This window comes from Capricornis sumatraensis, chromosome 9, assembly GCF_032405125.1.
Source record: "Capricornis sumatraensis isolate serow.1 chromosome 9, serow.2, whole genome shotgun sequence".
Classification (NCBI taxonomy): Eukaryota; Metazoa; Chordata; class Mammalia; order Artiodactyla; family Bovidae; genus Capricornis; species Capricornis sumatraensis.
The window spans coordinates 40,066,500-40,093,135 of NC_091077.1; the positions used below are offsets into that span (position 1 = coordinate 40,066,500).

General features: G+C 41.6%; 1 protein-coding gene across 1 annotated transcript; it reads right to left on the reverse strand.

Annotated features, from left to right (window-relative positions):
- Positions 1–2,525: 2,525 nt before the first annotated feature.
- On the reverse strand, positions 2,526–3,473 carry LOC138085248 (olfactory receptor 2V1). Its single transcript, XM_068979488.1, has one exon. It carries the CDS (start codon positions 3,471–3,473, stop codon positions 2,526–2,528), a length of 948 nt encoding a protein of 315 aa, XP_068835589.1.
- Positions 3,474–26,636: the final 23,163 nt, after the last annotated feature.

The following is a 26,636-nucleotide window of genomic DNA, read 5'->3' on the forward strand; positions in this document are numbered from 1 at the left end:
ACACATTTTTTGAACTATCATTCAATTCCATGTTGTCTATAAGAAACTCTCTTAGATTTGAAACCACAAGTAGATGGAAAATAAAAAGATGGAAAAAGGATGCTCCACACAAACATAGCCAAAAAAGAGCAGAGGTGGAAATATTAATATAAGAAAAAATATATAGTTTAAAGTACTATATTACATTATATGTTACAAGGGACTAAGTACATCTTATGTTGAGAAAATTGTCAACTCATCAAGCAGCTATAACAATTTTAATCATACATATATTAAACACAGCCCCAAATTATGTGAAGCAAACTTTGATAAAATTGAACTGAAAAGAGACAGTTCTGTGATAATGGTTGAAGACTTAATATTTCACTTTCAAAAACTGATAGAACATCTAGATAGAATATCAATTAGAAAATAGAGGGTATCAACAATATTATAACCCAACTTTGTATACTAGACATATATAGAACATTCTACCCAGCAAGAGAGGACACACATTCTCCTCGAGTGTACATGGAGCATTCCCCAGGATACACCATATGTTAGACTAAAAATTGTCTCAATAAATTTCAAATATTCAAATAATATCGTATCTTCTTTGACCAAAATAGAATGAAACTAGATATCAATGATAGAAAGAGAATGGAAAATTCAAAAATATGTGGAAATTAATCAGCACACTCTTAAAAAAACAAATGGACTAAAGAATAAATAAAAGATAAATTAGAAAAAAATCTCGAGACGAATGAAAATGAAAACATAATATACCAAAATATGGGATGCCAGGAAAGTAATGCTCAGAGAGAAATTTACAGCCTATATCAGAAAGGAAGTAAAGAACTCAAAATGATCACCTAACTTTATACTTTAAAGAAAAAGAGAAAACTAAACCAAAAGCTAGAAGAATGAAAAAAGCAAAGATTAGAGTGAAGATAAAGAGATTAAAAAACAGTAAATAAAATTGACCAAAGTCTTTTCTTTAAAGATAAACAAAATTGAACAAGCTTAAGCTAGAATGGTAAACAAAAAGAGAGAAGTCAATAAAATAACTAAAATCAGAAATGAAAGTAGGGATATTACTATAGACTGTACAGAAATAAAAATGAGTATAAGAGAATACCATGAACTGATGCTGAAGCTCCAATACTTTGGTCACTTGATGTGAAGAGCCAACTCATTGGAAAGGACCCTAATGCTAGCAAAGATTGAGGGCAGGAGGTGAAGAGGGTGATAGAGGATGAGATGGTTGGATGGCATCATTGATTCAATGGACATGAATCTGAGCAAACTCAGGGACATAGTGAAGGACAGGGAAGCCTGGCGTGCTGCAGTCCATGGGGTCACAAAGAGTCGGACACAACTGAGCAACTGAACAACAACCTCACACTAGGAAGAGTAACTTCTTTTTGTGGATTGTTTTTTCCTCTGCAATCCTTAGTGTTCTTTTGCCATTTCAGTTCTCAAATATCTGGTTAACGACTCTTTACACTACACTTTTTCTACTAAAGTAACTGATAAAGTTTTTATTCCTGGCTGTACCCTGACTGATATTTAAGTTATTAAACAATGGCTCGAATTCTGTCCTTATTTCTGTTCTAATCTCCACTTTCCAAAACAGATATAGTTTTACTTTTGCAGAACTTTAAGTACAGAAATAATCACAGTTGCCACAGCAAATTTGGCATCTGAATAGTGCTTTTAAAAATGTTTTCATACATATATCCCTTTTGATGTCTTCTTCTTGCCTTCATTCAATAAGGTTTATTAAGTAACTACTACCTATGAGGCACAGAACCAGGTACTGGAAATATATAAATAATTTATTAGCAGTTAGGGATATATTTGTATTTTTTATTTAAGTATAGTTTGTTTACAATGTTTTGCCAATCTCTGCTATACAGCAGAGTGACTCAGTTTTACACACATATATATTCTTTTTTAAATGTTCTTTTCCATTATGGTTTATCCCAGGAGATTGGATATAGTTCCCTGTGCTACACAGTAGGACTTTGTTGCTTATCCATTCTAAAGGAAGTAGTTTTCATGTACCAACCCCAAACTCCCATTCCACACCTCTCCCTCCCCCACATCCCTTAGACTAAGAACCATCCAATAAAGAATCATAGAGACTCAATTTATCCCATCTAGAAAGTTTTTACTTAAAATATTTATATTTATTAGGTGAAATCATCAACTAAGCAATATAGATGATACATAAATGAAAAAAGACTGTGCCCAGGACATAGCAAGCACTCAATAAAACACAATTATAACCAAGAAGAATTAAAAATAAAGTGAATTTCCTTCAAAGACTTCATAAATGATCAATAATGATAATAATAACAATGCACTGCTTCCTCACGGTGCTTTAGATTTACATATAGTTATCCCAACAAAATCCTTGTGAGGTAGGGCAGTGTCATGATTCTCATTTATTGATGAGGAAACAGTCACTCACAAAGCGTGAATGACTCGCCAACATTATGCAAACAGGAGGTGGCAGCACCAGGCTCCAGATGCCCTGGTGTTCAGTGCCAGTTGCCAACCCTGCAGTGATCCAGCCCCTTCTTCAAGGCGCCCATCACTTCCCGATTTCTCAAGCTATAAATGAGAGGGTTGAGCATAGGTGTAAGGACTGTGTAGAAGAGAGAGACCACCTTGTCATGACTTGGGGCCCGGTAGCGCCTAGGCCTAAGGTAGATGAACATGGCTGCCCCATAGAAGAGGGACACAGCAGTAAGGTGGGAAGAACAGGTGGCCAGAGCCTTTTTACGAGCATGAGCAGAGTGCATATGGAGCACAGCCCCCAAAATTCGAGCATAGGAAGCCACAATGATGGAGAAGGGCAGGAGCAGCATGAAGACACAGCAAGCAAAAAGCAGGGAATCAAAAATGGATGTGTCTACACAGGCCAGTTTCAATAAAGCTGGAACCTCACAGAAGAAATGATCCACATTCCTTGAGCCACAGTAGGGTAAGCTTATGGCTCCCACCATTTGTATCATTCCATCTATTATCCCAAAAGTCCATGAACTCACAGCAATCTGAAGACAGACCCTCTGGCTCATGAGGATGGGATAGTGAAGTGGATGGCTAATGGCCACATAGCGGTCATAAGCCATGAGTCCCAGCAAGAGCCCTTCAGATCCCACAAGAGAGACAAAAAATCCAATTTGTATGGCACAACCCACAAAGGAGATGAACTTCCTGCCAGACAGGAAGTTGGCCGCCATCTTGGGCACAATGTCACAGACCAACAGGAGGTCCATGAGGGAGAGCTGGCTGAGGAAGAAGTACATGGGTGTATGAAGTCGAGGATCCATGTAGATGAGGCAGATGAGGAGGACATTCCCACAGAGGGCTACTGTGAAGACCATCATAACCACAGAGAATAGGGCAAAATCAGCCTGGCTATGAGAAAAGATGCCCAAGAGAATGAAGCCATCTGTGGATGATTGGTTCAACCATATCCCCATGGTTCAGCTGTTCACAGGCACCTGAAAACATGGACAGAGAAATTCTGAGATTGAGAGACATGTCTTTACTTATCTCTGAATTATTCTTCTTCAGTCATCTGTATCTTTTGCAATTCATTAGAGCACAACAGTACATGCTTAGGGATTTATAAGAGGATAGGAGCATTCCAAATGGCACAGTGGTAAAGAACCAGCCTGCCAATGCCAGAGATGTAAGAGACATGGGTTTGATCTCTGGGTTGGGCAGATCCCCTAGAGAAGGGCATGGTAACCCACTCCAGTATTCTTGCCTGGAGAATCCCATGGACAGAGGAGCCTGGCCAGCTAGTCCATAGGGTTGCAAAGAGTTGGACATGACAGAAGCGATTTAGCACAGCACATTCTTTCATTTTTCTCAAAACACAGATGATAGGATATTTGCTATCTCATAGAATTGAACCATTTATCTACATTTGCATGTATCCATACCAAGAAGAATAGAATCCGAGTTAGTTTATGTGTCACAAGACTATTGGACAATCCTCTTTCAATAGGCAAAATACTGGCTTTCCCATATGGCACTGACTCTTTTTAGCAAGACTAAATGGACTCAGTATACTATCTCTAGCAGAACTTGGACCATTTCATCCCAAGAGATAATCCATATATGTTACAATAAAGGAAAGTAATGGATACTTGAGATGTTCTTTATTTTGCTGAGCTCAAATACCTTAGAACCATTTTTAATTCCTCTATGTCTTTTACATCCAATCTATCAGAAAAGCTTCTTGTCTATACTATTCAGAATATCTCAGAATCCAGTTAATGCTTATCTCCTCTAGAGCTGCCTTGGTCCAAGCCACTATTCTCTCTTAGATGGGCTCTTACAGGCTTCTAGTCAGTCTCCGGGCTTCTATCATCGAAACCCTAGAGTCTATTCTCATAACAGTTCAAACGTGTCTGCTTAAAATGTAAGTTATACAATGTAATTCTCATGCTGAAAGTATCTCAATGACTTCTCAAATTAAATATGAGCCACCAGGGAAGTGCCAAATTACCCCAGATAAGGCCCAAATACTTAGAGTGGCACACAAGGCCCTACACAATACACACACAAACACGCACACTCATATCTCTGATCTCGTTTCCTACCATGTCCCCTTTGCTCACTGTGTTTCCTTGAATTCCCTTGGACACTCCCACCTTTGGATCTTTGCATTTTTTTCTCTTTTGAATGCTCTTTCCTCATATTTCTATCTCTCATCTGCTTCAGATTTTTACTTAAATGCCAACCTCTTAAGAGATACATTCTGTGAAAGTCACTAAAATTATAAACACCTTGCATTTTCAAGTCCTTTCTTGCTTTTGTTTTGTCCACAACACTTATATCATTCAACACACAGAGGATTACATTTTAAAACTTTTATTGTCTATCTCATCCTATTGGAATAAGAGGATCATTTATCATTCACCATGACATTGGCACCCCCTAATGGGTTCAGCCCCTAATGGCTTCCTGGTTCATAGTATATCCTCAATACATATGTGTTGATTGAATGAAATAATCAAGGTGAAGAAATACATAGCTGCAACTTCCACTTTCTGAAAGTAGAGAGACTCCCGCTTCAATTGCTGGAGCCCTTGTTCTTGACCTCAGTATACTACTTCATTGCTATATTTCTTCCTTTGAGGGATAGTAAGTGATATAGTAAGAACTATCTTGAGATATTTACAAAAGAATATAATTTCTCTGCAAATGGATTACAGGGTTATCCAGGAGATATTGATTTAGGATATATTCATGTCTACTTTCGGAGAAGGCAATGGCACCCCACTCCAGTACTCTTGCCTGGAAAATCCCAGGGACGGAGGAACCTGGTGGGCTGCAGTCCATGGGGTCACTAAGAGTCGGACACAAATGAGCGACTTCACTTTCGCTTTTCACTTTCATGCATTGGAGAAGGAAATGGCAACCACTCTAATGTTCTTGCCTGGAGAATCCCAGGGACAGGGGAGCCTGGTGGGCTGCTGTCTATGGGGTCGCACAGAGTCGGACACGACTGAAGCGACTTAGCAGCAGCAGCAGCATGTCTACTTTACCTCCTTGCAAAGAGGAAACAAGGCAATCACACAAGATACATTCTCTGTATAAAGAAACAGAGTAATTTCTAAAACTAGGATAGCCTTGCCCAGATCCACCACCATGGAGGTAGGCTCTGTGAGCTGAATTCCTGCAGAACAGAGCACATTCTGACTCATGCCCAGAAAAGACATGCCCAGGTATCCTTGCCAAAAACAACACAAACGTGTGATGGGAGGTCCTACTACAGGAAAAAATCACTGTTCCTATAGTCTTCAAAAACCATCTTGGCCATATCAGACCCAGACTGAATCAATCAGCTGAACAAACCAGGTTCCACCTCACACCAGAAATTCCTCCTTTTATCTTAAGGACCTAATGTGTATAAAATCATTTGGCTGCATGTACCTTCAAAGACATATACTCCACACCTCCACTTTCCCCCTCACCCACCACTGTATACTACAATACTATAGAGTTGATTAATGACATATAAGCTCCCTTGAATTGTAATTCTTATAACACTCCATACCCACCATCTCCATTTGGATGTTCAATGGGCTTATCCTACCTAAAGTGATCAGACAGAGTTCTTGGTCTCCTCTGGAAAAACAAAACACCTGGTCTTACCTTCCCATGTAAATTAAGGGCAGGTCTGTCCAGTTTCTCAGGACATAACACATGGGTCATATTGAATTTCTCCTTCCCTCTCACACCCCAACGTCATAAATCTCTGGTGGTTCTTTCTGCAAAATGTATCTACCCCTGACCACTTTCCATTCTTGCCCATCCTACCTGGCCACACTGTCATCACTGCTCTCCTGGATGATGATGGTCTCTAACTGAATTTGCCCCATCAGCCGTTCCATCCCTGCCCCATCCTCGTCTATTTGCACACTGCACTGCAAGGCAGGAGACCTGGGGTGGGAAGAGCCCCTGGAGGAGGGCATGGAAACCCACTCCAGCATTATTGCCTGGAGAATCCCCATGGACAGGGTAGCCATGGGGTCGCAAAGAGTTGGACATGACTGAGCAGCTAACCACTAAAGTGAACTCATCTCTATAAGAATAAAAGACAAAATTTTTCAAGAATAAAGGAATGCCTTTATCAACAGACTTTCTATCACCACTCAGACCTCCTTTTCTTCTGTTCTCCCCAGAATCCTCATTACTCTGGTCTCATCAGCATCCTGTGTTTACTCCCATCCCAGCCTCAGGGACCTTAGTGCTTGCTCTTACCTATTCATGGAAATTTGATCGCACATACACTCTACCTTGCCCCTTCACCTACTAGCTAACCTTCTAAGCCAGGGCTTCCTCAGACCTATTTGCAATTGAAATCCTTCTCTCCTCCCCATTCCTTCCCTGCCTTGTGTTTCTCATAGCATTCAAGACTGTCAGACTTGCTACATTTAATTCATACAGATTTGTCTTCTGCTTTTCAAGTAGAACCCATATCCCCCAGTGCCTTTTTTTTTCTCATTGGGGAATCCCAGCTCCTAGAGCAGTAACTGACATGCATTATACACTCAATAAATATTGTTGAATGAGTGATTGTAATATGGAAACAACTCAAGAAACTATCCTAGTATTCCATGTTATTAATTTCCTGCTCATTAATTTCATTCTTTTCTGCTATTTAGTTAATGGCTTCACTTTTTCCCTAGAAAGGACAGCATAAAGAAGCCACTTTGTAGCTAAAATATACATTGGAGGACAAGTTGACACTAAGTCCCATATCAATCCTGTCCTTCCTGCCCCTTCACCCCTACCTCTCCCCACTCATCCTTTGTCTTCCTGCTGTAAACCACTATTCAACCCAGGAACCCCACACTAAGTCTCCCAATCCAAACCAAGAGAAAGAAAAAGGGAAAAGATCAATTAGAAATTAAAGGGAGAAAAACAGAGAAATAGATCAAATGCAAAGAACTAGAAGAAAGATGGGCTCTGTGACAAACTAGGAATGGAATGGGGTGAGAGGTGGGAAGGAGGTTCAAGAGGGAGGGGACATACATACATAGAGGTACTATGGCTGATTCATGTTATGTATGGCATAAACCAATACAATATTGCAAAACAATTATCCTTCAATTAAAACTAAACAATTTTAAAAAAGAAAAGGACTAGAAGAAAGACAGAAAAGACACATAACACTAAAAGGTGTATGCCCACCAACAACTCCAAAAAAAAGGGAAAAAGTGCTGAAGGAGACAGACAACAATGGGAAGAAAAAATTATATTCAAGCAGAAATGTGAAATGACCAGAAATTAGTAATAGGAACTGTAAAGAGGAGAGAAGAAGGGTGACAGAAAAAGATCCTCACTCACCTTTAAGTGGGTTCCCTGAAGAAAAAAAAAAATTCAGCAGATATCCCACAGCAGAGATTCCAGTGTCAAAATCATTTCATTGCCCTTTTCTTATTTGTACTTACTGAGTCAGAGTACACAGGGAGGAGACCCTTCCCCCAGCTTTGACCTCCTTCCTCTGCCCTCATCAACTTCTCAGCCAGACTCAGGCTGAGGTGTTGCCTGCAGCCTCCCTGTGACTCTCCAGCTCACACAGCAAGACTCATACAGACAACAGCTTCTTCTTAGCATAAGGGGAAATGGAGAAAGTGCAGTTACTCAAGGAGATGGTGGTGGGCAGATGGGGACAGAGTCAGGATCTGTGTATCTGAGCCCACCCTCTGATGCCAGTCCACCTTCAATGGGCTGCTTCTCTGCCACTGTTGCAGAACTGCCTCCCGTTGCCTGTGAAATACTTAACACTGAATCTGAGTGAGGAAGTTAAAACTGTCAAGTCCCAGAGGAGCCCACAAATTCCAGCCCCGGAGCAGAAGCTCCCAAGCTTATAATTAAAGAAAACCAAATAGGGAGCTTGGGGACAAGACCAGAAGAAGGCCAGCGGGATGGAGGGAGGAAACCTGGCCGTTAGAGAGGCACAGGGCAGCCAGGGCACAGGAAGTGGGGCAAGTCTCTTGGTGCTCTAACCTCCACCACAGACAAATTCTACATTTTCCCAGTGACCCTGAGGTCTCCCATGGGGTCTCCATCCTTGGCTTTCCTGATAGGCTTTTTCTGCATCCCACAATCCACTTTTTTTTTTTTCCTTCCCCATGAAGTCAATATACATTTATTGAGAACCCATGATATACAGAGCACTGAGCGAACAGTTACACTTGAATCAAAGGTGGGACTGAACACAATTCTAGCCCTAAGGAGTTTATAACCTGATGGGAGGGAAAGAAGAGCATTCATCTTCAAGAGAGTCAAATGCTGGCATGGGGGCTGGATGTCATCCCAAACCTTGCCAAATCGGTGTCTTTCACAGTTTTTCTGTGAGCAGTCCTGTGATTTCATTATTATGTCTGTCATCCCAGTATAATCATGGACAGCACTTTCTTTCACTCTCAAGGATGCCCCAGGTTTGATGATAAGTTAATAGTCACTTTAATTTTGTCTTTTTGTCCCATGAAATCAATTTTCAAAATGACCAATTCATTGGAAACCAACTTGCCTAGGTCAATTTATGTTTTTTTTAACTCTGTTTTTTTAATTAATATATTTATTTTAATTGGAGGCTAATTTAGTTTACAAATTTGTAGTGGTTTTTGCCATACATTGACATGAACCAGCCATGGGTATACATGTGTCCCCATCCTGAACCCCGCTCCCACCTCCCTCCCCATCCCATCCCTCATGGTTGTCCCAGAGCACCGGCTTTGAGTGCCTTATTTCATGCATCGAACTTGGACTGGTGATCTATTTCACATATGGTAATATACATGTTTCAATGCTATTCTCTCAAATCATCCCTCCCTCACCTTCTCCCAGAGTCCAAAAGTCTGTTCTTTATATCTGTGTCTCTTTTGCTGTCTCGCAAAAGAGGGTCATCGTTACCATCTTTCTAAATTCCATATACACGCGTTAATATTCTTTAACTCTTTGAAGTATGACTGATTTTATTTTATCTTAACAGTAATAAATATGTTTTATCTGCAATACAAAGCTCTTGGGGCCTTCAGTTGGAGGTTGATGCACAGAAAGAACAGATTAGATCAGAAGGTTGAGAGAAGGGGAATCGAAAAGATAGCTGGGAAGACACAGGGAGGTGGAGACAGAGAGACCTAGAAAAAAATAGACCTCAGTCAGGCTACTTCTATGCACAGTAAACTGTTCTTTTAAGAAATTCCATACAGCCATTCATAGCCTTCTGTTTCAGCCTCCTTCTCTGTCATTGTCCTCAACCTGCTGACCTACTCTGGTTTCCTATAAGTACTTGAAGTTTTTCCATGTCCATATTTTTGCTCAAGTTAAACTTCCATTGGAAATTATTTTGTCTGATTTGTCTTTTCCTACTTAAACGATTTATTCTATAAAGACCCATCTAAAGCTCTTCATTACTATTCTCCCCTTCCAAAAATTCATTCCACACCCTTTAAGCCTCTCTGAGCTCACACAGTGTATTGTCCATACAACTGGCAATTTGTTCAGTTCAGTTCAGTTCCGTTGCTCAGTCGTGTCCGACTCTTTGTAACCCCATGAATCGCAGCACGCCAGGCCTCCCTGTCCATCACCATCTCCCGGAGTTCACTCAGACTCACGTCCATCGAGTCCGTGACCCTGTGAAATCTATTATGTTAGTATTTATTTAAACTACATAGTGATTGGGTGAAACATGATTCAGTTCAGTTCAGTTCAGTTCAGTCGCTCGGTCGTGTCCGAATCTTTGTGACCCCATGAATTGCAGCACGCCAGGCCTCCCTGTTCATCACCATCTCCCGGAGTTCACTCAGACTCATGTCTATCAAGTTCGTGATGCCATCCAGCCATCTCATCCTCAGTCATCCCTTTCTCCTCCTGCCCCCAATCCCTCCCAGCATCAAAGTCTTTTCCAATGAATCAATGCTTCGCATGAGGTGGCCAAAGTACTGGAGTTTCAGCTTCAGCATCATTCCTTCCAAAGAAATCCCAGGGCTGATCTCTTTCAGAATGGACTGATTGGATCTCCTTGCATTCCAAGGGACTCTCAAGAGTCTTCTCCAACACCACAGTTCAAAAGCATCAATTCTTCTGTGCTCAGCCTTCTTCACAGTCCAACTCTCACATCCATACGTGACCACAGGAAAAACCATAGCCTTGACTAGACGGACCTTAGTTGGCACATACAACCAAAAAACAGCTTTGTGTTTAGCTAGGACCACCTTCATTCCATGGAAAAGAAATGCAAAAAAGCAAATGGCTGTCTGGGGAGGCCTTACAAAAAGCTGTGAAAAGAAGAGAAGTGAAAAGCAAAGGAGAAAAGGAAAGATATAAGCATCTGAATGCAGAGTTCCAAAGATAGCAAGAAGAGATAAGAAAGACTTCCTCAGTGATCAGTGCAAAGATAGAGGAAAACAACAGAATAGGAAAGACTAGAGATCTCTTAAAGAAAATTAGAGACACCAAGGGAGTATTTCATGCAAAGATGGGCTCCATAAAGGACAGAAATGGTATTGACTTAACAGAAGCAGAAGATATTAAGATTAGGTGGCAAGAATACATGGAAGAACTGTACAAAAAAGATCTTTATGATCCAGATAATCACGATGGTATGATCAATCATCTAGAGCCAGACATCCTGAAATGTGAAGTCAAGTGGGCCTTAGAAAGCATCACTACGAACAAAGCTAGTGGAGGTGACAGAATTCCAGTTGAGCTATTTCAAATCCTGAAAGATGATGCTGTGAAAGTGCTGCACTCAATATGCCAGCAAATTGGGAAAACTCAGCAGTGGCCACAGGACTGGTAAAGGTCAGTATTCATTCCAATCCCAAAGAAAGGCAATGCCAAAGAATGCTCAAACTACCACACAATTGCACTCATCTCACATGCTAGTAAAGTAATGCTCAAAATTCTCCAAGCCAGGCTTCAGCAATACATGAACCATGAACTTCCTGATGTTCAAGCTGGTTTTAGAAAAGGCAGAGGAACCAGAGATCAAATTGCCAACATCTGCTGGATCATGGAAAAAAGAGGAGAGTTCCAGAAAAAAACATATATTTCTGCTTTATTGACCATGTCAAAGCCTTTGACTGTGTGGATCACAATGAACTGCAGAAAATTCTGAAAGAGATGGGAATACCACACCACCTGACCTGCTTCTTGAGAAACCTATATGCAGGTCAGGAAGCAACAATTAGAACTGGACATGGAACAACAGACTGGTTCCAAATAGGAAAAGGAGTACATCAAGGCTGTATATTGTCACCCTGCTTATTTAACTTATATGCAGAGCACATCATGAGAAAGGCTGGGCTGGAAGAAGCACAAGCTGGAATCAAGATTGCCAGGAGAAATATCAATAACCTCAGATATGCAGACGACACCACCCTTATGGCAGAAAGTGAAGAGGAACTAAAAAGCCTCTTGATGAAAGTGAAAGAAAAGAGTGAAAAAGTTGGCTTAAAGCTCAACATTCAGAAAATGAAGATCATGGCATCTGGTCCCATCACTTCATGGGAAATAGATGGGGAAAAAGTGTCAGACTTTATTTTTTTGGGCTCCCAAATCACTGCAGATGGTGATTGCAGCCATGAAATTAAAAGACGCTTACTCCTTGGAAGAAAAGTTATGACCAACCTAGATAGCATATTGAAAAGCAGAGACATTACTTTGCCAACAAAGGTCCGTCTAGTCAAGGCTATGGTTTTTCCAGTAGTCATGTATGGATGTGAGAGTTGGACTGTGAAGAAAGCTGAGCGCCAAAGAATTGATGCTTTTGAACTGTGGTGTTGGAAAAGACTCTTGAGAGTCCCTTGAACTGCAAGGAGATCCAACCAGTCCATTCTGAAGGAGATCAGCCCTGGAATTTCTTTGGAGGGAAGGATGCTGAAGCTGAAACTCTAGTACTTTGGCCACCTCATGCGAAGAGGTGACTCATTGGAAAAGACTCTGATGCTGGGAGGGATTGGGGGCAAGAGCAAAAGGGGACAACAGAGGATGAGATGGCTGGATGGCACCATGGACTCGATGGACATGAGTCTGAATGAACTCTGGGAGATGGTGATGGACAGGGAGGTCTGGCGTGCTGCGATTCATGGGGTTACAAAGAGTCGGACACGACTGAGCGACTGAACTGAACTGAACTGAACTGAAGGAAAGAAACTACAACAAACAAAACTCTACCCAGTGAGACTTTCATTCAGATTTGATGGAGAAATCAAAAGCTTTGCAGACAAGCAAAAATTAAGAGAATTCAATAATGCATTAAAGGATCATATACCATGATCAAGGGGGATTTATCACAGCAATGCAAGAATTCTTCAATATCTGCAAAACAATCAGTGTGTTATACAATATCAACAAACTGAATAATAAAAAATATATGATCACCTCAGCACAGAGAAGACCGTATGAGGAGTTAGCAGGAGGCAGCCATTTGCAAGCCAAGGGGATCTTCAGAAGACTCCAGACCTGCAGATTCCTGAATTTTGGACTTCTTGCTTCTAAAACTGGAATGGAATCTTATATTTACTATAGTGCTATTGAAAGATACTTATAAAAGTAAGTAAAAGGACAAAGAGTGCAGGCAGTGAGACAAAACAAGTGCACATAAACCCCGCGACGCAGAGGGCGGGCACAGGAAGCCAAAACAAGTCCACACTAGGCCCCTTCTGCAGAGACCAACCCGGCAAGCTGAAACAGGTGTACAGCGCTCTGTGACACAGAGGGTGAGCTTAGGGGGCTGAGGGAAGCCCACACAAGTCGCTGCAACGCAGAAGGATACACACAAGCATCTACCTAGCAAGTTTCGGCCAGCAGCGCAGGGCAGGACAGAGGAACAGAAGCACCGGCAATGATTTCCAAGGACAAGTAGGGGACTGGAGTAGAAGGGGATGACAGAGGATGAGATGGCTGGATGACGTCACTGACTGTCTGAGTGAACTCCGGGAGTTGATGATGGACAGGGAGGCCTGGCGTACTGCAATTCATGGGGTCACAAAGAGTCGGACATGACTGAGCGACTGAACTGAACTGAACTGAACACCCTGAAAGCTAGAACGACTACCCAAAGGCATACTGAACCCACAGACACTCCAAAACCTACTACTGGACACTGCACTGTCCTTCAGAGAGACAAGATTCAGCTCTGTCAACCAGAGCACTGGCACAAGCTCTGCCAACCAGGAAAACATCACAAGACACTAACCCAACGCCATCCACAGAGGCAGACTCCACCACCGAGAACTACGAGCTTGAAACCCCATTTAAAATTGTTTTTTCCTTTTTCCTTTTTTCCTTGTTTTTCTTTTTCTTTTTTTTCCTCTTATAAATCACACTATTTATTCCCCCAACATATCTCCACCTTCACAGTAGCAATTTAGCGGTGCTGTGGAGTTTTCCTCTTTTTCTTGCTATTGAAAAAAAATTCATTTTAAGATTCTTTTTTCTTATAAATCACACTGCTTATTCCCCAACATATTTCCACCATCACATTAGCTTTTTCAGGTGCTGGGGAGTTTTCCTCTTTGTGTTTCCTGTCAAAAAAGGCAACAAAAAAATTCATTTTAGGTATATTTTTTCTTTTTTCCTCTTTCTTGCTTTTTCTTTTTTCTTGATGAGTTTTGCATTTTGTTTTAGATATATCCAACTGCTTTCTCTACTGTTCTTTACCAGCTGTAGCTATTCCTGAATATATGTAAATCTTTTCCACACATATCTATTCATCTTTGCTTTTCTATTTTTCCTTTTCTCTCTTTTGTTATTTTTAAAATCCTCTTCTCCAGCCCTTCCTTTTCTCTTTTCCTTCCCTTCTCCTCTTTCTTTTTTCTCTCTTTTTTTATTCTCCCTTTTTTCCTTCACTCTTTCTTTTTCACCAAATAAGTTAAGTTTTTGCACTGTCTATGCTATATTCCCCAGTTGGCCTGATGCTCATGCTCAGATTTCCAGATTGAGCATTAGCTAACTCTGCTTTCAATTTGTGGATATCACCTCAGGTTTCCCCTGCTCACCAAGGCAATCTCCTGTACTCTTTTCTTTAGAATGCTTTGGTTATAACTGTATGTATAGAAGAGTATGTGCATATGTCTCAGTATTTCTGTAATTACCTACTTGATCTCCTCCCATTAGAACACAAGCACAAGTCACCCCCAACAAGAAATCAACACAAACCACCCAACCAACATTTCCCTCCAAGGGCAAAAATAAAAAGAAGAAGTAATGCAACCTTAAACCCTGGGAAAAGGAGACCTCAAGTGGAGCAAGTTAGAAAAAAAAAAAAAAATATATATATATATATATATGTATATGTATATGATGAAAAGACAGAGAAATACAACACAAATGAAAAAGCAAGGTAGAAACTCACAAGACCAAATAAACAAAGAAGAAATAAGTAATCTCCCTGAAAGAGAATTCAGAATAAAGATATGTAAAATGCTCTAAAGACTTGAAAATGAACGGAGAAAATGAAAGAAGCATTTAACACAGTTAAACACATTTAACACAATCATCAAGGACATAGAAGAAATAAAGAATAAGCAAACAGAGATGAACAACACAATTACTGAAATTTAAAAATACTCTAGAAGGAAACAATAGCAGAATAATTGAGGCACAGGAACGGATAAGTAAGCTGGAGGATAGAATGGTGGAAATAACTGCCGAAGAGCAGAATGAAGGGAAAGGAATGAAAAGAATTGAGGAAAGCCTCAGAGACCTTTGGGACAATATTAAATGCACCAATATTCAAGTTATAGGGGTCCCAAAGTAAGAAGAAAAAAAGAAAGGTACTGAGAAAATTTTTGAAGAAATTATAGTTGAAAATTTCCCCAGCATGGGAAAAGAAATAGTCAATCAAGTCCAAGAAATGCAGAGAGTCCCCTATAGGTTAAACCCAAGGAAAAACACATTGAGACACATATTAATCAAGCTAACAGATATTAAACACAAAGAAGGAATATTAAAAGCAGCAAGGGAAAAGCAAGAAGTGACATACAAGGGAAAACCCATACGATTAACAGCAGATCTTTCAGCAGAAATTCTACAGGTCAGAAGGGAATGGCAGGATATTAAGTACTGAAAGAAAAAAACCTACAACCGCGATTACTATACCAGGCAAAGATCTCATTCAAAATTGATGGAGAAAAACAAAATGATGGAGAAATCTAAAGCTTTACAGACAAGCAGAAATTAAGAGAATTCACCACCACCAAACCAGCATTGCAACAAATACTGAAGGGACTTACATAGCAAGTAAACACAAGAGAAAGGAAACCTACAAAACAAACAAAAACAAACCCAAAATAATCAAGAAAATGCCAATAGGAACATATGTATCAATAATTACCTTAAACGTAAATGGATTAAGTGCACGAACCAAATGATACAGACTCAGTTCAGTTAAGTTCAGTTGCTCAGTCATGTCCGACTCTTTGCAACCCCATGGACCACAGCACACCAGGCCTCCCTTTCCATCACCAACTCCTGGAGTCTACCCAAACTTATGTCCATTGAGTCGGTGATGCCATCCAACCATCTCATCCTCTGTCATCCCCTTCTCCTATCCTCAGTCTTTCCAAGCATCAGGTCTTTTCAAATGAGTCACCTCTTCACATCAGGTGGCCAAAGTATTGTAGTTTCAGCTTCAACATCAATCCTTCCAATGAACACCCAGGACTGATCTCCTTTAGGATGGACTGGTTGGATCTCCTTGCAGTCCAAGGGACTCTCAAGAGTCTTCTCCAATCCCACAGTTCAAAAGCATCAATTCTTTGGTGCTCAGCTTTCTTTATTTACAAGGCAACAATGGAGCTGCAGACATAGAGAACAGACTTATGGACATGGGCCAGGGTGGGGCAGGGAGAGGAAGGAGAGGGTAGGACAAATGGAGAGAATAACATAGAAGAATATACACTACCATGTGTAAAATAGCTAACCAAAGGGAATTTGCTGTATGACTCAAGGAATGCAAAACGGGCCTCTGTAATAACCTAGAGGTGTGGGAAGGGGTGGGAGGTGGGAGGACAGTTCAAGAAAGAAGGGACACATGTTTACCCATGGCTGACTCATATTGATGTATGGCAGAGGCCAGCTCAATATTGTGAAGCAATTTTCCTTCAATTAGCAACAGATAAGTTTGGTGGGGGGAGAAAAAAAAATTCTCAAACAATAACTGCTGGGGAGAGTGTAGAGAGAAGAGAGCCCTCCTACACAGTTGTTGGGAATGTATATTGGTATAGCCACTCTGGAAAACAATATGGAGTTTCCTTAACAAGCTAAAAATAAAGCTACCATATGATTCAGCAACCCCACTCCCAGGCATATATCTGGAGAAAAACACAGTCTGAAAGGATACACACACCCCAGGGTTTACTGCAGCACTGTTTACAACAGCCAAGGCTTGGAAGCAACCTAATCATCCATCAACAGAGGGATGGATAAAGAAGTTGTGGTACATATATACAATGGGATATTACTCAGCTGGCAAAAAGAATGAAATAACACAATTTGCAGCAGGATGGATGGACCTAGAGATTGTCATACTGAGTGAAGTATGAAGAACAGAGAAGACAAAGGAGCAGAAACATCGTACGACATCCGTTATAAGCAGAATCTAAAATGACATGATACAAATGAACTTGCTTACCAAATAGGAAAAGTATCACAGACTTAGAGAATGAACTTCTGGTTGCCAGAAGGAAGGATGGGAGAAGGGATAGTTAGGGAGTTTGGGATGGACACTGCTGTATCTAAAATGGATAACCAGTCTATGGTCATACCACCTGAATGCACCGGATCTCATCTAAATTGGATATTAACAAGGCAACCCACTCCAATACTCTTGCCTGGAAAACCCCAGGGACGGAGGAGCCTGGTGGGCTGCAGTCCATGGGATCGCTAAGAGTCGGACACGACTGAGTGACTTCACTTTCACTTTTCACTTTCATGCATTGGAGAAGAAAATGGCAACCACTCCCATGTTCTTGCCTGGAGAATCCAAGGGACGGGGAGCCTGATGGGCTGCCGTCTATGGGGTCACACAGAGTCAGACACGACTGAAGCGACTTAGCAGCAGCAGCAGCAGCATTGTATAGTACAGGGAACTCTTCTCAACGTTATGTGGCAGGCTGTATGGAGGGGGAGTTCGAGGGAGAATGCATACATGTATCTGTATGGCTGAGTCCCTTTGCTGTCCACCTGAAACTATCATAACATTGTTAATTGGCGCTCAGCTTTCTTTATTTACAAGGCAACAATGGAGCTGCAGATACAAAATAAAAAGGTTTTATTTTTAAATATGGTCTCATCTTATCAATAACTGATGCTGTGGGTGGACAAAGCCTGTGGTTCCTATTATGACTGCAACATGTCCTTCAGCAATAACTGTCAGGAATCTTTGAGAAAATAGAGGTTTTACTACTTATACAACACACGTGGGAACACACAGCAAGGCAGGATGTAGAGAAAGAGGGAGAGTGCACAGGCCTGGGGTCCTGCTTTTATTGGGATAAAGAGTAGGGACTTAAGGCTTTAGGGGCTCATTGTTTATTAGTTAATTTAAACAGAAGACTATTAATATAAGTCACAGGAAGAGAAAAAGACAAGCAGCCCAAATGACCAATTATTGAAATCAACCTGGACTTCTAAAACAAAGGCACCTCAGAGGGGAGAAGCAGCCTGGCTCTGGCTCTTTATCTGGCAGTGTGGCTGGCAATGTGTTCATTCCATATAGTTCTCTTTGAAGTAGATGCCTTGGCAATCAAAGCTTAACTCAGACACTTGCATTACAGAAAAAGAAGAAAAACCACAAACAGCCAAAATAACCAGTGTCAGAGCTTATAACACAGACACCTAAAAGTATGAAGATTTAAAAGAAATAGTTTTTAAAAATTTTAAAAAGAAACAAATAACTTGGGTAACTTAGCCATTTGACAGGTGAATTGCCACCATATTGGCCAGTCAGAAAATGAACTATTTCTACAGGACATAAAGCAAAAAATAGAGTTACTATAAAATTTATTGTCCAGGGACTTCCCTGGTGGTCCAGTGGTTAAGAATCCACCTTCCAATGCAAAGGACACAGGTTCAATCCCTCGTCAGGGAACTAAGATTTCAGACGCCATAGGGCAACTAAGCCTGTGAGACAACCACTGAGCCCACATGCTCTAGAGCTTACATACCACAGGCAGAGAGAAGCCCATGGCCTGCAGTGGAAGATCCCACAGGCTCTAAGGAAGGTACCACGTGTCCCAACTAAGGCCCAATGCAGCCAAATAAATAGATAAAATTTTAAAAATTTATCATCCAACCTGGGACACTCCTGAGAGTGAAAGGGAGTGCTATCCATGATTATACTGGGATGACAGGCATAACTAGACCACACTGCAGAGCACCGAGCTTAGATAAACTTCTTACAGGGTTTGGGAAGAAACCCAACTCCCATGCCATCATCTGATTCTCTCGGAGGTGAGTGCTTTTCTTTTCCTCCCACCAGAAGGGCAGGGTTATGTTCAGTTTCCACCTTTGAATCAAGCACAACATCTCACCCAGTACTATGTATATCATAGGCCTCTGGTAGATACAGACTGGCTTTAGAGGTCTGGTAAAGGACAGGTAGAGACCCTATGTAGATCCTGGAGGTCACTGACTAACCACTGAAGTATACCTGTGGTGGGGAAAGAGTATCAAGAAATTTGTTCAACTTCCTGTACCCTGACTCTTCTGTGCCCCTCTCATGACTGAGTTTCATCACACTGTCCCACTGGCCCTTCTTCTGGTCCTGTCCCCAAGCTCCCTGCTTAGTTTTCTTTAATTGTAAGCTTGGGAGCTTCTGCTCCAGGGCTGGAGTATGTGGGCTCTCCTGGGACTTCACAGCTTTACTTTCCTCACTCGGGTTCAATGTTAAATACTTCATGGGCAGTGGAAGACAGTTCTGCAAGCCAGCCTGGGCATCAGCCCATGGAAGGTGGACAGGATTCAGAAAGTGAGTTCAGATACATAGATCCTGACTCTGTTGCCATCTACCCACCACTGTCTCCTTGACTAAGTTCACTTTTTCCACATCTCTTTTTATTAAGAGGAAGCTATTGTCTGTCTGAGCCCCAGTCTGAGCTAGAGAGTCACAGGGAGTCTGCAGGTGACGTGGAAACCCACAGCCTGGCTGAGAGGTTGGTGGGGGCTGAGGAAGGAGGCCAGAACTTGGTGGGGGCAGGGGGGTTCCTCTCTGCCCTCCCTGACTCAGTAAGTGCAAACAAGGGAAGTAGAATGAAACAATTTTCATGCTGGAATTGACTCCACATAGTGTGTGCTGAGTTTGTTTTCCTCCAGGGATCCCACTTAAAGGTGAGTGAGGGTCTTTTTCACGTTACCTCCTTCTCTCCTTGCAATATCTATTATAATTGCTGTTCATTTATGCATTTCTATTTATCAGCAGTTTCTCTTTCTACTATGTTCTGTCTTTATTAGTTTTTATTTTCTTTTTGGCAGATGAGGGGATAGGCATATACCTTCCAGTGTTATGTCTCTTCTCCTTCTTTCTTCTAATCTTATCCTTTGATCTACTCCTCGCTTTTTTTCAACGTAACATCTCATTAGTTTTTTTCTTTCCTGTTTCTCTCTGTCTGGATTGAGGAGCATAGTGATGAGTTGAAGAGTTTTCTAAAGCAGGCAGACAAAAGATGAGTGGAGACAGATGCAGGTAAAAGGGCAGGGAGGAGAAGGGATATAGAGTCACTTTTTCCCCAAAAGGTGACTTGCTTTATTATGTCATTTCTAGGGAGATAAACGAAGCCACTACCCAAACATCTAGAGAAAGGAATGTTATGGTATAAGAAATGAGCATGTGAGATGCCAGAATAATTTCTTGAATTGTTTTGCATAATACAATTAATCATTCAACAAATATGTGCTGAGAACAAAACATATGCCAGGTATTGTCCTAAGAGCCAGAGATCCCACCATGAGCAACAGTGGCATCAGGGAATACAGGTTCTAGTTGGAAAATTAAGAGTGTCCCAAATACAAGTGAATTAAATGTGGCATGCCAGATGGTGTTTAATGCAATGAGAAACACAAGGCAGGGAAACAAAGAGAAGGAAAAAAGAATTTCAACTCTAAATAGATGTGGAAGAAGGTCTGGCTAAGATGGTGAAGAGCATATAAGGGAACAAGGTGGAGTATATCTGGAAAGAACTTTCTGTGAGGAGGTAAAAGGAGGCCTTGCATCCACTTACTCTGTGGATGTGTCTATAAGATGTGTCCACTTACTCTGCTGCTGCTGCTAAGTCACTTCAGTCGTGTCTGACTCTGTGCGACCCCAAAGATGGGAGCCCACTAGGTTCCTCTGTCCCTGGGATTCTCCAGGCAAGAATACTGGAGTGGGTTGCCATTTCCTTCTCCAATGCATGAAAGTGCAAAGTGAAAATGAAGTCGTTCAGTCGTGCCCGACTCTTAGTGACCCCATGGGCTGCAATGTGTCTATAAGAAAGTGGAGGAATAGGATGGGGAGACCACTTTCTCCTCCACAAGTTCATCAAAAAAATCATTTGAATGCTGAGCAACTTCCACAAAACTACTTCTGAACACTGGCAGAGAACACCAGGCACCCAGAAAGGCAGTCCATTCTCTTAGAAAGAAGGTAGGACAAAATATAAAAGACAAAAAGAGAGACAAAAGAGTTAGGGATGGAGACCTGTCCTGGGGAGGGGGCTGTGAAGGAGGAGTTTACACACAGTAGGAAACCCTCTCACATGTGGGTTTGTGGGAAGTTTTGGAATCTCAGAAGGCAACATAATTGGGGAAACACACACACACAGAGAATACACACCAAACTGCAACTTCAGAAAATAGAAGTTTCCCGCAAAAGGCTCTAACCCAACAACCTAATGCACAGCCTGGCCTGCTCACAGAACAAGGATTGAGTGAATACCAAAGGAGAGCCAGCTGGCTGCGTACCAGCCCCTCCCCACTTGGAGGCAGAGTCAGGCTTGTGACAACCAGAACCTGAATGCAAGGAGCTGCTCCAGTCTCAGCCCCAGAGACAGCATATTCCACTGAACTGTGAGCAGGCTCCCAGTTGCTAACCATGTCTTCCTGAGATGCTCAGTGGCCACAGGACTGGAAAAGGTCAGTTTTCATTCCAATCTGAAAAAAAGGCAATGCCAACTAATGTCCAAACTACTGCACAATTGCACTCATCTCACACGCTAGCAAACTAATACTCAAAATTCTCCAAGCGAGGCTTCAACAGTACATGAACTGTGAACTTCCAGATGTTCAACCTAGATTTAGAAAAGGCAGAGGAACCAGAGATCAGATTGCCAACACCCACTGGATCATCAGAAAAGCAAGAGAATTGCAGAAAAACATCGACTTCTGCTTTATTGACTACACCAAAGCTTTTGACTGTGTGGATCACAACAAACTGTGCAAAATTCTTAAAGAGATAAGAATACCAGACCACCTGACCTGCCTCCTGAGAAATCTGTATGTAGATCAAGAAGCAATAGTTAACAAATGGACATGGATCAATAGACTGGTTCCAAATCAGAAAAGGAGTATGTCAAGGCTGTATATTGTCACTCTGCTTATTTAACTTATATGCAGAGTACATCATGTGAAATGCTGGGCTGGATGAAGCAGAAGCTGAAATCAAGATTGCTGGGAGAAATATCAGTAACCTCAGATATGCAGATGACACCACCCTTATGACAGAAAGCAAAGAACTAAAGAGCCTCTTGGATGAAAGTGAAAGAGGAGAGTGAAAAAGTTGGCTTAAAACTCAGCATTCAGAAAACTAAGATCATGGCATCTGGTCTCATCACTTCATGGGAAATAGGTGCGGAAACAGTGGAAACAATGACAGATTTTTTTTTTTTTTTTTTGGCTCCAAGATCACTGCAGATGGTGACTGCAGCCATGAAATTTAAAGACACTTGCTCCTTGGAAGGAAATCTGTGACCAACCTAAACAGCATATTAAAAAGCAGAGACATTACTTTACCAACAAAAGTCCATCTAGTCAAAGCTATGGTTTTTCCAATAGTCATGTATAGATCGGAGAGTTGGACTATAAAGAAAGCTGAGCGCCAAAGAATTGATGCTTTTGAACTGTGGTGTTGGAGAAGACTCTTGAGAGTCACTTGGACTGCAAGGAGACTCAACCAGTCCATCCTAAAGGAAATCAGTCCTGAATATTCATTGGAAGCCTGGTGCTGAAGCTGAAACTCCAATACTTTGGCCACCTGGTATGAAGAGCTGACTCAGTGGAAAAGACCCTGATGATGGGAAAGATTGAAGGAGGAGGAGGAGAAGGTGATGACAGATGATCAGATGGTTGGATGGCATCACTGATGTGATGGACGTGAGTTTGAGTAGGCTCCGGGAGTTGGTGATGGACAGGGAAGCCTGGCATGCTGCAGTCCGTGGGGTTGCAAAGAGTCGGACACAACTGAGAGACTGAACTGAACTGAACTCTGTGGTAGGAACAGAAGGGAGTCCAGTGAAACCTCAGCAGAGGGAATTCCAGGGAAAGCAGAATGAAAGGTTTGGAGGGGGCCAGCCATATGAAAGTCTTGCTTCATTCTTCAAGCATTTTGTCTTTTATTCTTAGGGAGATGTCTTCACCCCAGTGCTATAGACACCAGTGGCAAATAGAATCGGGGCAAGGAAGGAATGGGAAGGCAAGTCCAGTTAGGGGCCATTTCCATTTCCACTGTAGGGGAGCAGTGACGATGATGTGTCCAGATGGGACAGGAAGGAATGAGAAATGGTCCAGCGTGGACATATTTTGGAAGAAGAGCCAGGAGTTTCTGATGTTGGAATGTGTGTGAGAGGAGGAGAGGAGTTAAGGATACACTGTGTGTTTTTCCTAGGCAACTGAACAGATCTTCCATGAACTGATCTGGGAAGAGTGTTTCTCCAGGGGAGACCAAGGGCTCAGGTTGACCACTTTAGGCAGGATGAACCCACTGGACTTTGAAGAAAGATTTTGAGTTCACAGTTGATATGAGAATCAGAGTTCAAGGGAGTCCTCCAGGATAGAGAGATAAATGTCATTAATCAACTATATAGTATTGTATTGGGGGGCAGGAAGAAGAGATGTTTGGTGGTGCATCTTGTTGAAGGTACATGTAGCTGAGTGTCTCTCTCTGCGGGTAGAGCTGAGCATCCTCAGCACAGGACTTCAGCTATAAAATCTGGGTGGAAGTTGTGGGGCAGGAGTGGGGAGGGGAGGGGGCATGACTTTTCAGTTTGTTGGTTAAGCTTGATATAGCCAAGACCAACTAAAGGCTGTTGGAACAGCAATTTGTTCCTGTAGAATCCGCCCCTACCCCACAAAACATGTTCAAGAGTAGTCAATCAAATAGTTTCTTTGCTTTTCTTCTGCTTTTAAAAAATATCTATTTATTTAGCTGTGTTGGGTTTTAGTTGCTGCATGCAGAATCTCCCTTGCAGCATGTGGGATTTTTCGTTGCAGCCCACGGGCTTCCCTTTAGCTGTGGCACATGGGTGCACAGGCTTGGAGCACACAGACTCAGTAGTTGTGGCATGTGGGTTTTCTAGCTGTGCTGCATGGGCTCTGGTGTGCATGGTTCTGCAGTTGTGGAATGCAGACATAGTTGCCCCATGTCAGGTGGGATCTTAGTTCCCCAACTAGGGATCAAACTTGTGTCCTCTGAATTGGAAGGCAAATATTTAACCACTATGCCACCAGGGAATTCCCTCTTCTGTTTTTTCTCTATAAAATTCTTTTTACTGATTCCTATCGATGGAGCACTCCTAACTATTTCTGGTTTGGCACTGCCTGATTGGAATTGATTTTTTACTCAAATAAACTCTTAAAAATTTTAGTATGCCACAGTTTATCTTTTAGAAAAATAAGTGAATATATCATAACTTATAGTTAAGTTCCTGGATGTTATTGTTGGCAAAGACACCTGGGCATGTCTTCTTGGACATGAGTCACACATGCTTCCTCCTCTATGGACACAGCTTAGCAACCTGCCTCCCTGGTCATGGATCTGAGCAGGTCCATCTTAGTTTAGGAAATCATGCTGGGTCTTTGCACAAAGAGCACATCCCATGAAGTCTTCTTGGTTTGTCTTTATAATGAGGTAAGGTAGATGGATATACCCTTCATAAATGTCTCCTAAAGGTGAATATCGTGCATTTGCAGAGAGCATACTTGTCATTTGTAAATATCTGAAAATACTAATACTAATGATAATATTATCATTCACTCTTCCTCAAAGAAAGGTATCTAGTAGTGAACACCTAGTACATTCAGATGATTCATTGCATGCTCTGAATACAGTGGTAACACAAGGGGGGAAAGTAGAGGGCAGCTGTAAAAAGCAAGCATGCATGCTAAGTTGCTTCAGTCGTGTTCAACTATTTGCGACTCCATGGACTGTAGCCAGTGGCTCCTCTGTCCATGGGATTATTCAGGCAAGAATACTGGAGTAGGTTGCCAATTCCTCCTCCAAAGGATCTTTCCTACACAGGGATAGAACCCGCGTCTTCTGTCCTGCATTGGCAGGTGGGTTCTTTACCACTAGCGCCACCTGGAAGCCCAAAAAGCAAGCATCTCCATTAAAGGGAAATCAACAGCACCTAGAGAGTGATTCAATCTGAAGCCCATGGGGCATCCAGCATGGGTTATTTTGCGCTTGAGTAATTAGGATGGTAGGTGTCATTTTAAAGAAATATGAAAAAAAAGACAAGATATTACCTTTCTGGGGTATGTACATAAGAATTAATGCTTAGTTGTCTTCTGTTTCTTGTTTGTCACCAAGAACTGTAATTTTGCATAAATTCTGTAGGGAATTGAAAGTTTGGCTCTAAGGCTAGGTCTGGGTCTTGGGAAGGGTGTCTTAGAGCTAGTGAAGATTTTTTTGTCATTTGGAAAGACAGACAGGCAGATGAATTCTCTGGTTTTTCTATCTCAGCCTCATGGTCATCATTGTCCTCTGCCCAGGTCTTTACCTGAGCTTCACAGGCTGAGAACTGTAATTTAATTTTCATCTAGGTATAGGGAATTCTGGGCTTCCAAGGTGGTTCAGTGGAAAAGAATTCATCTGCTAATGCTGGAGACTTGGGTTCCATCCCTGGGTTGGGAAGATCCCCTGGAGAAGGAAATGGCTACCCACTCTAATATTCTTGCCTGGGAAATCCCATACAAAGGAGCTTTGTGGGATACAGTCCATGGAGTCGCAAGAGTAGGACATGAATTAGTTACTAAGCAACAATCACCATAGGGAATTCTATTTATATTTATACTAACCAACTCATAAGACAGGAACTGAACTATGTTATCATATATTCACCTATTTTGCTAAAAGTTTCTCTGGTGGCTCAGATCATAAAGAATCTGCCTGCAATGTGGGAGATGTGGGTTTGATCACTGGGTCAGAAAGATCCCCTGGAGAAGGGAATGTGTACCCACTCCAGTATTCTTGTCTGAAGAATTCCATGGATAGAAGGGGCTGGAAGGCTACAGACTGTGAGGTCATAAAGAGTCAGACAATTTATTTGAGCAAAAGTCAATTCAAATCAGGCAATGCCAAAGCAGAAGTGGTGTGGCGTGCTCTGTGGACAGGAACCAGCAGAAAGACTTATAGTGTAAAAGCAGAAGAAAAGCAAAGAAATCTAATTGGCTGTACTTAAACATTTGGCTTATTGGAAAAGCCTAGTTACTGTTTGTGTTTGGTTGTCCTTAGGTTTTGATTTCTTAACCTCAAAATATTTAGATCTTAGATTTTTGTTTGCTTCATAGACTACTAAGGCTAATCAGTCTAATGACCTCTCTGCCTTATTAGTTTAATAATGATGAGAGCTATATTTGACAGGAAACTAGTACTGCTTTTGAGCAAAAAAAATCTTCAAATTGTATAAGTCCATATTATGGATCAGAAGGCTATAGAATGAGCCAAGAATTAGAGAAAAAAAGGAATTGGAAGCTCATGATTAAGAATTTTTTCAAGACAAGGTAACTTGCCCTTCTAAGAATATTTTTGCACAAGAACAGTGTGATGTGATATAAACTTTCTAGAACTTATATTATAAAGGCCCATTCTTAAGTCTTGGTTCCACATTTTCTAACCTTTCAACTTCAGGCAATCT